The sequence below is a fragment of the Heloderma suspectum genome, chromosome 2, assembly GCF_057233095.1.
Source record: "Heloderma suspectum isolate Gila_16-S chromosome 2, 16-S_ref, whole genome shotgun sequence".
In the NCBI taxonomy this organism is placed as follows: domain Eukaryota; kingdom Metazoa; phylum Chordata; class Lepidosauria; order Squamata; family Helodermatidae; genus Heloderma; species Heloderma suspectum.
The window spans coordinates 392,713,803-392,727,381 of record NC_139459.1 but is presented as its reverse complement, the minus strand read 5'-3'; the positions used below and the strand labels follow the sequence as shown (position 1 = coordinate 392,727,381).

At 46.5% G+C, this 13,579-nt stretch overlaps 1 protein-coding gene across 1 annotated transcript in view; it reads left to right on the top strand.

Moving 5' to 3' along the window:
• The window catches only part of LOC146356453 (vomeronasal type-2 receptor 26-like), a 47,820-nt gene extending 35,816 nt beyond the window's left edge, over window positions 1–12,004 (top strand). Inside the window, exons 5-9 of the mRNA XM_084830121.1 lie at window positions 5,752–5,857; window positions 6,215–6,436; window positions 6,780–6,832; window positions 8,836–8,852; window positions 11,088–12,004. Of these exons, the coding sequence (XP_084686247.1) occupies window positions 5,752–5,857; window positions 6,215–6,436; window positions 6,780–6,832; window positions 8,836–8,852; window positions 11,088–12,004 (1,315 nt within the window). The remainder of the gene's footprint in view (window positions 1–5,751; window positions 5,858–6,214; window positions 6,437–6,779; window positions 6,833–8,835; window positions 8,853–11,087) is intronic.
• The last annotated feature ends 1,575 nt before the right edge of the window (window positions 12,005–13,579 follow it).

Here is a 13,579-nt window from a genome sequence, read left to right as displayed (position 1 = left end):
TTCATGGGAGGACCCAAGGTTCTAGCATTTCCACTCCATGTATAATTTTATGCACCACTATCATGTCTTACCTGAACTTTTCTAAGCTAAAAAGGGGAACAGATCTTCTGAGGGCCTTAGATGTATAATGCAAAGAACATGATACTGTGTTTTCATTGAACCTCATCATCATCATCTGTAGTGTAGGAAAGGTCAGATACTGTCACATCCTGTCCTTCCTGTTTGCCATTCATGAGATCAATCAGAATCCCAGGCTCCTGCCCAACATCACCCTGGGCTACAACATCTATGAGACCCATTTCCATGGGAGATTGACCTCTGATGCCATGCTGGACCTGCTTGCTGGTGGAGCAACCAACGTTCCAAACTATAGCTGCGGAGGACGGAATAACCTGCTGGCCATTCTGGAAGGGGCTGAATCTGAAACTTCCATCCAGATTTCAACCATGTCGGGTATCTACAAGATCCCACAGGTATGTCAGGAGGAAGTAGGTCAACAGCCTCCAGGAAGAAGAGCTGGGACCATCCTGGTCTCTGCTGGTGGTGACAGGGTGGGCCTCCCTAAAGCACTAGTGGGAAGGGAGGGGGGGACTTGTTCTACCCCCCAGCAGTGAAGGGAGGGATGAGAGCTTTCCCATGCTGAACACCAGCCTAGGTAAGGAGGCTGCCCCCATCCCTTATGTCTAACTCAGCCTGAGCCAGGGGACTCTCAGGCCCTGCAGGACACCCTTGAGGCTCAGGGAATCAGGGGTTCAACCCACCACACCCTGTCTCCAAGCCTGAAAGTTTAAACAGTAGCAACAACCAAGAGGAAAGCTCTGGATATTAACAGTCTCAGGTTAATAGGTATCTGAACTTTACACTGAAAACAAAGGAAAACACCGGTCTCCTCCTTTCCTCACTAGATCAGTTATGGCTTTGCTGCTCATGCTCTGAATGCGAAAACTCAGTTCCCTTTTATCTACCGCATGGCCCCAAAGGAAGAAGCCCAGTACCAGGGGGTCGTCCAACTGCTCCTGTATTTTGGATGGACCTGGATCGGTGTCTTTGCTCAAGACAATGACAATGGAGAGAGGTTCCTGAGTGCTTTGACACCCCTGTTGCTCAGCAGTGGGATTTGCATTACTTTCTCAAGAAAAATACGACAAATGCCTCTACAGGAAACGGTTCAGCAGAATATATCCTTTGTCTGGAGTACACAAGTCACTGTGCTTCTTTACTATCGTGACACTTTCAACCCACCTGTTCCATTGGTTGTACCACATGAAATTGGGACAAAAGTCTGGATCACCACAGCTTCTCAGGACATTAACATGCACCTTACTTATGACTCTCATATGTTCAAGTTATTCCACGGCTCTTTGTCCTTTGCAATGAAGACCAAAAAAAGAACAAAATATGACTACTATCAACCATTTTCCTCTTCCCTTGGAGAGTTTTGGGGGAAAGCATTTCATTGCTTCTATTCCAAGCATGCCTTGTCCATAAAAGCCTGGACAAAATGCATAGAGAGAGAGAAACTGGAGACGCTGCCCCAGGAGGAGACTGAGAGAGCCCTGTCTCAAGATGGCTTCAGTACATACAACAGTGTGCAAGCTGTGGCCCATGCCTTAGATGCTGCAGATTCCTCGAGATCGAAGAGGATGTTGAGGGTGGGTGGAGGAAACAGGCTGCAACATGAAACCTTACAGCCATGGCAGGTATTCCTCTTTATTTTCACTGCACGCTCACATCATATAGCAGCCCATGGTTGACCTCTGACATCATTTTCCTGGACCCAGACTCTAATATAGTAGTGAGGTCAAATTTTGCCCAATTCTGAGGTAAATCTAGTTTGTGGGGCTCCTGGCGGAGGTCTATGATTTTGCCCACTACAGTGATGTCAGAAGAATCCCCCATCCATTGGTCGATCCCTTTTGCCCTGAGAGAGATCCATCCTTCTTTGTTGTAGTTGGACTTCCCTCATTCCCAAGCCTGTCTCTGCTGAGTCCCATTCCACAGGATCACCCTGCCACCAATGAGGGAGGGCCCAACTTCACAGAAGTCTTCTCAGACAGGGGAGCTCTCTCTGTCTCTGCCTGTCATCTTCTATCTCCTGGCTCAGGCAACCCTGGGGACAGAAGCCAGGGCTGTGTTATATTATTGCTCTGTTGTTGAGTTCTGCTCAGGTCTCTGACTAGTAAAACCTGGGGCCTCAGTCTGGATGTCTGGGTAGCTGCACAACTGCCCGCCCTGAACACACCAACGCCTGTTAAGATGAAACAACATGTTTCGGCTAAAACCAATCTCTCCTCTCTTTGTGTTTTGTTGTTGTTGTTCAGTCATTCAGTCGTGTCCAACTCTTTGTGACCCCATGGACCATAGCACGCCAGGCCTTCCTGTCCTGCGCTCTCTCCCGGAGCGTGCTCAAGTTCATATTCATTGCATCAGTGATGCTATCTAGCCATCTCATCCTCTGCCGTCCCCTTCTCCTTTTGCCTTCAATCTTTCTCAGCATCAGGGTCTTTTCCAGGGAGTTTTCTCTTCGCATGAGGTGGCCAAAATACTGGAGCTTCAGCTTCAGTATCTGTCCTTCCAATGAGCACTCAGGGTTGATTTCCTTTAGGATGGACTGATTTGACCTCCTTGCAGTCCAGGGGACTCGTAAGAGTCTTCTCCAGCACCACAGTTCGAAAGCATCAATTCCTCGGCACTCAGCCTTCCTTATAGTCCAGCTCTCACAGCCATACATTACTACTGGGAAAACCATAGCTTTGATTAGACAGACCTTTGTCGGCAAGGTGATGTCTCTGCTTCTTACTATGCTGTCTAGGTTTGCCATAGCTTTCCTCCCAAGGAGCAAGCGTCTTTTAATTTCATGGCTACAGTCACCATCTGCGGTGATCTTGGAGCCCAAGAAAGTAAAATCTGTCACTGCTTCCATTTCTTCCCCTTCTATATGCCAGGAAGTGATGGGGCCAGATGCCATGATCTTCGTTTTTTTAATGTTGAGTTTCAAACCAGCTTTTGCACTCTCCTCTTTCACCCTCAACAAGAGGCTCTTGAGATCCTCTTCGCTTTCTGCCATTAGGGTGGTATTGTCTGCATATCGGAGGTTGTTGATAATTCTCCAGGCAATCTTAATTCCGACCTCTGATTCATCCAACCCGGCATTTCTCATGATGTACTCTGCATATAAGTTAAATAAGCAGGGCGACAATATGCAGCCTTGTCGTACTCCTTTCCCAATTTGGAACCACTCGGTTGTTCCATGTCTGGTTCTTACTGTTGCTTCTTGACCCTCGTACAGGTTTCTCAGGAGACAGGTAAGGTGGTCTGGTACTCCCATCACTTTAAGAATTTGCCACAGTTTGTTGTGATCCACACAATCAAAGGCTTTAGCATAGTCAATGAAGCAGAAATTGACATTTTTCTGGAATTCTCTTGCTTTCTCCATGATGCAGCGAATGTTGGCGATTTGATGTCTACTTCCTCTGCCTCTTCTAAACCCAGCTTGTACTTCCGGTAGTTCTCGGTTCGCATACTGCTGAAGCCTAGCTTGTAGGATTTTGAGCATCACCTTGCTGGCATGTGAAATGAGCGCAATTGTGCATTGCCCTTCTTTGGAACTGGAATGTAAACTGACCTTTTCCAGTCTTGTGGCCACTGTTGAGTGTTCCAGATTTGTTGGCATACTGAATGCAGCACTTTAACAGCATCATTTTTTAGGATTTTAAATAGCTCAGCTGGAATACTGTCATCTCCGCTAGCTTTGTTGTTACTAATGCTTCCTAAGGCCCACTTGACTTCACTCTCGAGGATGTCCGGCTCAAGTTCAGTGACCGCGCTATCATGGCTATCAGGGACATTCAGATCTTTCCTGTATAGTTCTTCTGTGTCTTCTTTCCACCTCTTCTTAATCTCATCTGCTTCTGTTAGGTCCCTGCCTTCTTTGTCCTTTATCATGCCCGTCTTTGCACAAAACGTTCCCTTGAGATCTCCAATTTTCTTGAAGAGATCTCTAGTCTTTCCCATTCTGTTGTTTTCCTCGATTTCTCTGCATTGGTCATTTAAGAAGGCCTTCTTGTCTCTCCTTGCTATTCTCTGGAACTCTGCATTCAGTTGGGTATATCTTCCCCTTTCTCCCTTGCTTTTCGCTTCCCTTCTTTCGTGAGCTACTTGTAAAGCCTCATCAGACAGCCACTTGGCTTTCTTGCATTTCGTTTTCTTTGGGATGGATTTCGTTGCTGCCTCCTGATCAATGTTACGGACCTCCGTCCATAGTTCCTCAGGCACTCTGTCTATCAGGTCTAATCCCTGAAATCTATTCCTCACCTCCACTGTATATTCATCAGGGATATGATTTAGGTCATACCTGAACGGTTTAGTGGTTTTCCCGACGTTCTTCAATTTAAGCCAAAATTTTGCAAGAAGCAGCTCATGATCTGAGCCACAGTCAGCTCCAGGTCTTGTTTTTACTGACTGTATGGAGCTTCTCCATCTTTGGCTGCAAAGGACATAATCAATCTGATTTCGATATTGACCATCTGGTGATGTCCATGCATAGAGTCGCCTCTTGTTCTGTTGGAAAAGAGTGTTTGCTATGATCAGCATGTTCTCTTGGCAAAACTCTATTAGCTTTTGTCCTGCTTCGTTTTGTACACCAAGGCCACGCCTGCCTGTTATCCCGGTGATTTCTTGACTTCCTACTTTAGCATTCCAATCCCCTATGATGAAGAGGACATCTTTTTTTGGTATTAGTTCTAGAAGGTGTTGTAGGTCTTCATAGAACCGATCAACCTCAGCTTCTTCGGCATCAGTGGTTGGGGCATAGACTTGAATTACTGTGATGTTGAATGGTTTGCCTTGGATTCGTACAGAGATCATTCTATCATTTTTAAGATTGACCCGGGAAAGCGGATTTCCAGGTAGGGCCTACTCTGCATGCTGCATGTGCCACTGAGGGACCAAAATCAGGATATGATGAGAAAGTGCCACTCATTCTGTTTCCATGTAATATGGGCCCTGGGCTAGATGTCCTGAGTCATGGATAGCTTTCAATACAGGAGCTTTCCTAGGTTTTACTTCCTTTCTCCTTTCATTTATTTCTTTTTTGATTTCATTTCCCATGAGGTTCAGACTTCACAACTGTATTTTACCTCCAGTGTCAGAGCTTCCTCCAGTACTGGAGATAGTGAGCCTATGTACACCCGTTGCTGGGGAACATGGGCAGGAGGGCTCCGGTGTACTCATGTCCTGCTTATGGGTAACCCATTGGGGCAGCTGGTTGGCCACTGTGGGAAGAGAATGCTGGACTAGATGGACCCTGCTGGTATGATCCAGCAGGGCTCTTTTTATGTTCTTATATTTTTATGTCCCACCCCCTGAAGGAAACCCCTCGGAGGGGATCCCCACTGCTCTCTCCAGTCTCTGAGAGGTGGTGGGACTTGTTTGCAAAAAGGGGGGGGAGAGTGTCCCCCCCAACACATAAACACATTGGCGACTCCCAGCCTCTCTCACCTCCCATCCCCACCACTATCTCCAAACTCAAATTTGTGATACCAGCAGGATTGTGTGGGCGGTCTTGGATTTCCTCATGATGAGTGGAGACACAGTTCTGTGCCTCCTTCTAGCATGAGGAAATAAAGAGGGGGTGCCATCAGGGGGAGCGCCAAGCCCTGTACATCATCCAGCCCATGATCTCTGGGGTGGGAGGCAATCCCCCACCACCATTCTGAAACGCTTCAGCACCCCTACTCTAATTGGTATTAGAAGGAATGCTGATGCTGAGCCTAGGGATGTGAGAACTCCCCTGCACAATGTCCTCAACTTCCAGAATGTCTCCCATGCTTCCCCCATTTATCCCACCTTCAAAAAGGTAGGAGATATGGTAGAATTACAACAAAGACAAAAGCACGGGATATCGTCAGTGTGTAATGCTGGTTGCAGTGCTACAGTTTGGCCACAATTTCATTGAAAATATAGGAACTCCCAGGCGACAGAGAAAGGGCGCAATCAGTTCCACATCAAGTGTTCCACATCAAAGGAGCCCATCCTCACTGTGCCATGGAAAGGGAAGTAGAAAGCCCCAGTGAGGCTGTGGGATTTTTCCATCACGTCGAGAAGTCCTAGGTGTGCATCAGCTCCAATCCATAGAGTGCAAGTAGAACCCAGCTGACGTACCTAACATGGCTTTATGTTTCCTAAATGCTGGTTATTTTCTCTGTCATTCTAGCTTCACGTTTTCCTGGAAAAGTTTTATAATGCCTCCATGGACCGACTGTCTTTGGAAGAGAACGCAGAGCTGGCAGCTGACTTTGACCTCGTGAACTGGGTGCAGTTTCCCAATCAGACTCATGCCAGGGTTACAGTGGGGACTCTAGAGGGTCAGGCGCCCCCTGACATGAAGCTCACCATTAACCCCAACGCTGTGGTGTGGCCCTCTCGGCTTTCGAAGGTAAGGGGAATGTCTGGTTTCGTTTGATTGCCTGTGTCATCAATTAAGCATGAATAATTCACTGAATAATGGCTGTACCCTTATGGGCACTGAAGTGGCAGTAAATCCCATTGAGCTTAATGGGGCTGACTGTTGAGCAAACCGGTGCAGCTTTCTCATAGCACCTCGGGCTGGTGAGACTTCATCTCTCCCCATCTGCCTGTTTTCTGATTCTAGCGCAGAGTGAAGGGGAGGCTTTGTGAGGAGATCGTCCCCATCTGATCCAGACAGCAATGGCAAGATGACTCTGGTCCGGAGCTCCCTGTCCAGGTTATCCCATAGACATCCCAAAATCTTCCCATAGGAGCAAGGCTTGGAGAGAGATTCCCACTGCCACGTCAGAGAACATACTTCTGGGTGGGGTGTGGGGGTTCAAGTGAATGTCATCTGACTGGCAGGGGCTGTTCAATAATAACAGTACCTCCCTCCCCCCTGGCTCTCCCTCCTCTTTCTCCTTCAATACAAACCTGGGAGGTTACCTCCTATGTCTGGACAGAAATCACTCTTCCATCTCTCCCCCCGCCCCACATTAATTACTTAACAACAATCATTATCGGAATTAGTATTTTATGTTGCGAAGACCCGTGGACTTGCCAGGTGTGCTGTCTCCCGGGAGGACAGATTAGAGATGTGACTGAAGGCTTGCCTGTGCTCATAAAGCCCACTGACAGGTATCCCTGTCTTCTCATCCATGTGGGAACAAATGATACCACCAAGTGGAGCTACGAAGAAATCACGTCAGACTTGGAAGCTTTGGGAAGGAAACTCCAGAACTTTGGGGCCCAGATAGTTTTCTCATCCATCCTTCCAGTAGTCAGAAGAGGGATAGAAAGGAAAAGAAATATACTGCATCGTAGCAGCCGCCATTTCCGTGCCTGCCTTTTGCCATGATAGGCTACGTAAATACTTACGTAAGCTATCATGGTCTAATACAAGGACGCAAATGGTGGCCGCTATGCCATTTGTATCTCTGCCTTTTGCCATGATAGGCTACGCAAATACTTACGTAGCCTACCACGGCTAGGCAGGGACGCAAATGGCGGCTGCTGTAGCGGCCGCCATTTGCGGCCGCAGCAGCCTGGCAATGGCTGGAAGGCTGGCTGCGGCCGGCCCTGGCTGGCAGCTCTGCAGAGTAGCTGCAGAGCAGAGTCAGCCGGGGAGGATTCCTGGGGAGGGACGGATCGCCTCCCCGCCCCTGCGGACCCCCATGGATGCCAGGTAAGGGCGTTTCATACACCCCTACTCTCATGACTGGAATATAGCAATTGGAGGATATAACTTGTTCAAAAATATCAGGAGGAACAGAAAGGGAGGTGGGGTTGGACTATATGTGAAAAAGTCATATCTCTGCACAGAAATACAGGAGCATGAGAAAAGATGGGTGGGAGTTTTTTAAAATGGAAATTCTCAAGGCACAATTACAAACAATTCCAACAAGAAAAAAAGGGGGAAGACAACAGAAGAAGCCAATGTGGCTTCACAAAAAGCTTACAGGTGACTTGAAAACAAAAAAAGGACACATAAAGGAAGTGGAAGGAAGGCCAAGATGAAGTACAGGCTGAAGGGGCAGGATTGCAGCTTGGGATCGATAGGCATACGGTCAAGGAACACCTAATCACTTTGAATGAGTTCAAATGTCCAGGGCCAGATGAACTGCATCCTAGAGTAATAAAGGAACTGGCAGAAGAACTCTCAGAACCGCTGTCTATTCTCTTTGAGAAATCATGGAGGACGGGTGAAGTGCCAGATGACTGGAGGAGGGCTCATGTTGTCCCTCTCTTCAAAAAGGGTCAAAAGGAGGAACCTGGGGACTACAGACCAGTCAGTCTGACATCAGTCCCAATCTGAAAATTTGGGAGCAGATGATAAAGCGATACATCTGCCAGCACCTTGAAAACAATGCCGTGATTACTCAAAGCCAACATGGATTTGTCAAGAACAAATCCTGCCAGATGAGTCTGATCTCATGTTTTGATCAGGTAACCTCCCTTGTGGACTGTGGGAATGCTGTGGACATCATATAGCTCAGCTTCAGCAAAGCTTTCGACAAAGTGCCCCATGATCTCCTGATGAGCAAACTAGCTCAAAGTGGGCTAGATGGAACAACGATCCGGTGGATCCACAGTTGGCTACAAGATCAGACTCAAAGAGTGCTTATCAGTGGGATCTTCTCAAACTGGGGAGAGGTCATGAGCGGGGTACCGCAGAGCTCAGTCCTGGGCCCAGTGCTCTTCACTGGGTTTGTATCCTTTTCACTGAGTTCCTCCTGGGTTTGTATCCTTTTCAATACTACAATTCCTTTCCACAGAGTCAAATGCACCTAATCGTTGTTCCTTGATGCTCCTTGTCTTTGTTGCCAGACTGTGCCTCGTTCCAGGTGCGTCGAGAGCTGTAGCCCTGGGCATGCCAAGGAGGTCCAGGAAGGAGAGTCGCCTTGCTGCTATGCCTGTGCTCCATGTGCGGAAGGGTCAATCTCCAATCAAGAAGGTGGGTGACCTCAGAAGAAAGGGTGTTCCCTTTGGAAATGGGGGCAATCTTGGAGCTTGGGCAAACATTATGTTTATAGAGGGAGGCTCACTTCCAGTTCTCCCTAGCATCTGAAATTAGGTATGTAGTGACCAGAGAAGGGGCTTTTTGGTCGTGGCACCCTGTTCTTGGAATGGCCTCCCCAAGGAGGCTTGCTTAAAGCATTCTCCTTTGCTTCGCCATTCCAGCATGTAAAATAAGTCTGGTTTTAATGATCGTTTGACCCATCCTGTTAAATGCCTTGTATAAATGATAATTTTTATTTAGTCTTTCAACTAATTATGATGATCCACATGCAAATAACTGTAGGCCTTGGATTAGGTTAGTGTGTCATCACCATGAGATGGGACTTAAGTGTCATAAAAACTGTTCTGTGGAAAAGCTCTAAATCCTTACAGAGCATCTCTGGACTCCTGAATCACATGGTTCCAAGGGGACAGAGACTAAGGGTGAAGCTTCACCTACTTAAGGGAGTGTGAGAATACTAAAACCCAACCTCTTCACCAAGACACATTCTTGGGGGGAGGGTGGCATGGTAATAGACTCACCATCTACGATGTTAGGTAGCCAACCAGAAATATATTTCGAGGATGCTTCCACCAACTTGATGATTCTGAAACTTAATTACAGAAGAACTAGCCAGGTCCAACTAGTTGCGTTATTGTAAACAAAAAAAGTGGGCGCGGCATTGACATGGGAATGTGTATTTGGTAATAAAACCCAAGATCTATGTCTATTCAGGACCTTCAGAGGGGTGCCCCATTGCAGACACTCAAGCTGGTACATCAAAATATAGGGTTCATCAGAGGGTAAGGTAAGGTTTTATGGAAATGGCTATTTCTGCCATGGAACTGCCTCACCTATGAGGTCTCTCAGAACCTGCCAGGCTGATGACAAGTGTCAGATTTGAAATGGTGAGACCTGAGTTCAACTCCCTCCTCAGAGCAGGGTCTTACTGCCTTGGGCTATTCACTGCCACGCATTCACTGCCACACAACACAGGGCTGTTGTGAGCATAACATAGGATATTTCTTTCATTTTATTTTATTTACACACATTTGAATAAAACACCATTGATCCTATTTTCAGGGTAGTGTACAATTTATTGCTTTTTTTTGTAAATTGATTTATTTACTACATTTTTATCCTCTCTTTCCCAAAATTACTGTCTCCCAGACTGGCTCAGATCAATAAAAAGAGGGAGGGTGAGAAAGAGGTCCTGTCACCAGCCTTGCAAACTAAATTGATCAGACATGCAATGCAAGGGGAGCGGTGGGAAGAGGAAGTTGGGGGAGCTCAGTTTTTCAAGATCAACACAACAATCAATTAGCACTTCAACATTTAATGATTTAAATGTAATTCATGGATATTCTTCCTATCATTCCCATCTTATGGTAAGCTGTGTTTTGCACTGAATGCACTGGTGACATCACATTTGAATGACACAGGAAGTAGCCTGTATTTCTGTGCTGGGATGACTCCTGCCTTCAACGACCACCAAGAAATAAGTGATATAAATATGACTAAGGAAAGATCGAGTCAACCCATCAATCCTTCTAGGCTGTTATTATCTCATTTGAATGGCAGCAGTTCTGTAAGATCTCACAGAGGTAGCTTTTCCTTCCTGATGGAAGCTGTGGGGTTTAGCTCAGTGGCAGAGCACATGCTTGGCATTCAGAGGGCCCCAGGGCTGACTGCCAGCTTCTCCAGGTCAGAATATGAAAGAATTCTGCCTGACGCCCATCATCTATGTCGACAATACTGGGATACTTGGCCAGTGGTCTGATGGTGTTCTATAGTAGTAGTCTAGTATAGATAGTAGTCTATAGTGTTCCTATAACCCTATACTTGAATCCTTCTCTTCATGCTGAGGCTAAGGACTGGACGTTGTGTGTGCAAAGCCTATCCTCTTACCAAAGAGTGTCGACAAGGGATGTCCTCTACCACTGGGCTTTTGCCTCTCTTCATCCCTACTAAATATTCTCTCTCCTATCTTGCCATCTTTCACCCACACAATAAACTAGAAAAGAGAGTGTTGTGGATGTAGTATTGACCTTAGTGAAACTGACGTCACTCTTCTTCTCAGATGCAGACCATTGCCACAAGTGTCCAGCAGATCAGCAGCCAAGCCAGGACCGAGATCAATGTGTCCCCAAGATTATAACCTTCCTGTCCTATGAAGAACCTTTGGGGATCACCCTGGCTTCCTTTGCTGTATTCTTGTGCTTAACCACGGGATTCGTGTTGGGAGTCTTCATTAAATTCTTTGAAACTCCTCTAGTCAAAGCCAACAACCGGGACCTCTCCTACCTTCTCCTGGTCTCCCTCTTCATTTCCTTTTCATCCTCTTTCCTATTCATTGGCCAGCCAAGGAAAGTGATGTGCCTCCTCCGACAAATGACCTTCAGCAACATCTTCTCCGTTGCTGTCTCTTCTGTGTTGGCAAAAACAATCACTGTGGTGCTGGCCTTCCTTGCCACTAAGCCAGGGAACAGGATGAGGAAATGGCTAGGAAAGCATTTGGCCAATGTCATTGTCCTTTCTTGTTCCAGTGTCCAAGTTGTCATCTGCATTATCTGGCTGGGGATCTCTCCACCGTTCCCTGCCTCTGACATGCACTCCCAACCTGGAGAGATCATCCTGCAATGCAACGAAGGATCCGTCACCATATTTTACACTGCCCTTGGCTACATGGGCTTCCTGGCTGCCGTCTGCTTCATGGTGGCTTTCCTCGCCAGGAAGCTGCCTGGGGCTTTCAATGAAGCCAAGCTGATCACCTTCAGCATGCTGGTCTTTTGCAGTGTCTGGGTGTCCTTTGTGCCCACCTACCTGAGCACGAAGGGGAAATATATGGTGGCTGTGCAGGTCTTCTCCATCTTGGTCTCCAGTGCTGGCTTGCTGGGCTGCATCTTTCTTCCCAAATGCTACATTATTTTATGGAGGCCTGATCTGAATACAAAAGAGCATCTCATGATCAAAACAAAAGATGACCCTGAGTGCTAAGAATGGGGAAAGATTCTTCTCCTGCCAGAGTCTTGTTCTGAACCATTACTTTTGTGGCAGCAGGAACCTATTCTCGAATGGATGCAGGGCTGGTTAATTTCTACTGGGCTCCAGGCTGATCCAGAAAGGGAAGGTCCACCTGCCTTCCTCTTTGTGCTCCCAGAGTCTTGCTCAGAGGGGCATATTGGGGCTCACTCTCTGTTGGAGCACCTCAGTAGCACCACCACTAGGGAGTGCCACAGAGTAGCACTGCAGTCTACAGCCCATCAGAGATGACAGACAGAGACTATCATTAAGGAACAATCTCAGCTTCCATATTCCATTGTATAACATTGTAGGCCATCAAGATCTTGTAGATCTCTGGGGAGTGTCTATTACATGAAGTGTGTTTAGTTTACAAAATATAAATGTTGATAGCACACTTGCAGTTTCTTTCCCCTCCTTTGAGATTATCCAGACAAGCCTTTTTATTCATTGTGTAAAGAAGACACACCAATCTGGAAGTCAAGCTTGTAATGTTAGACCCATAAGACAAGCATATGGATTAAAAAAGAGAAAAAGACCTGGGTCCCAAGCCCAACAGAGACAAATTGGTCCTCTCCTAGTTGTCCTTTCCTCCTTGCAGGTTGCTCTCTAGCCAAAGAAGCCATGGTGTCTGCTTTTGAATGCCGGGTTGGTTGTGGAGAAGAGTGAAGGGTGCTGTATATATGTTTTTTCTTCTTCTTTCTTAAAGCAATCTATAAATATCCAGTTTGTGCTCACAACAACCCTGTGAGTTCGGTTAGGCTGAGTGGAAGTGACTGGCCCAAGGCAGTGATCCTTGGTTCTGAGGAAGAATTTGAATTCTGTTATCCGCAGTCCAAGCCCAACACTCTTCACCAGTCTGCCTATTTATGAGGGATTTCACAGGTCCCTCATTTCATTGGTGAAACAGAAATCCTTTCCCAGCCTGCACCAATTTCCACCGAATTCCATACTTATAACAGCTCATAGGAGATCATCTGTTCCTCTGGCACTGGGTGCCACAGCAGGTCCAACATGAGATTCTGTACCCTGGAGAGAGAGAGACTGAGAGAGAGAGAGAGAGAGAGAGAGAGAGAGAGAGATCCTAAATCAAGAAGACTTTTCCCCCTAAAGATTCAGCAAGCGCCTTTGCCCCAGCACTTAAAGCTATCTATAGCATATTCAGAAATGCCATGCTGGATCAGACCAAGGGTCCATCTCATCCAGCATTTTGTTCGCAACATTCTGTTTTTATTTTGCAAGGCACAGCTACAACACAGAGATTACAATGAATAACACTCATATGAAATACCACTGTTTTCTGGAATTTAGGGAGATAGCTTCAGCTACTGGGTGGTATAGAAAGGTAATAAAACACATAAACCAACCAACCCACCACCAAACAAACAAATAAAGAAAATAATACCATAAAGGCTTATTAACAATACAAGTTACATTGCATATTCCATCACAATTGGTCCCAGGAGATTAAATGAACAGGAAAAAATAGGACAAGGGAAGAGATTCAAGGAAGGGTGCATTGAGACTAAGAGTAGAAGAATAGTGTAGGAA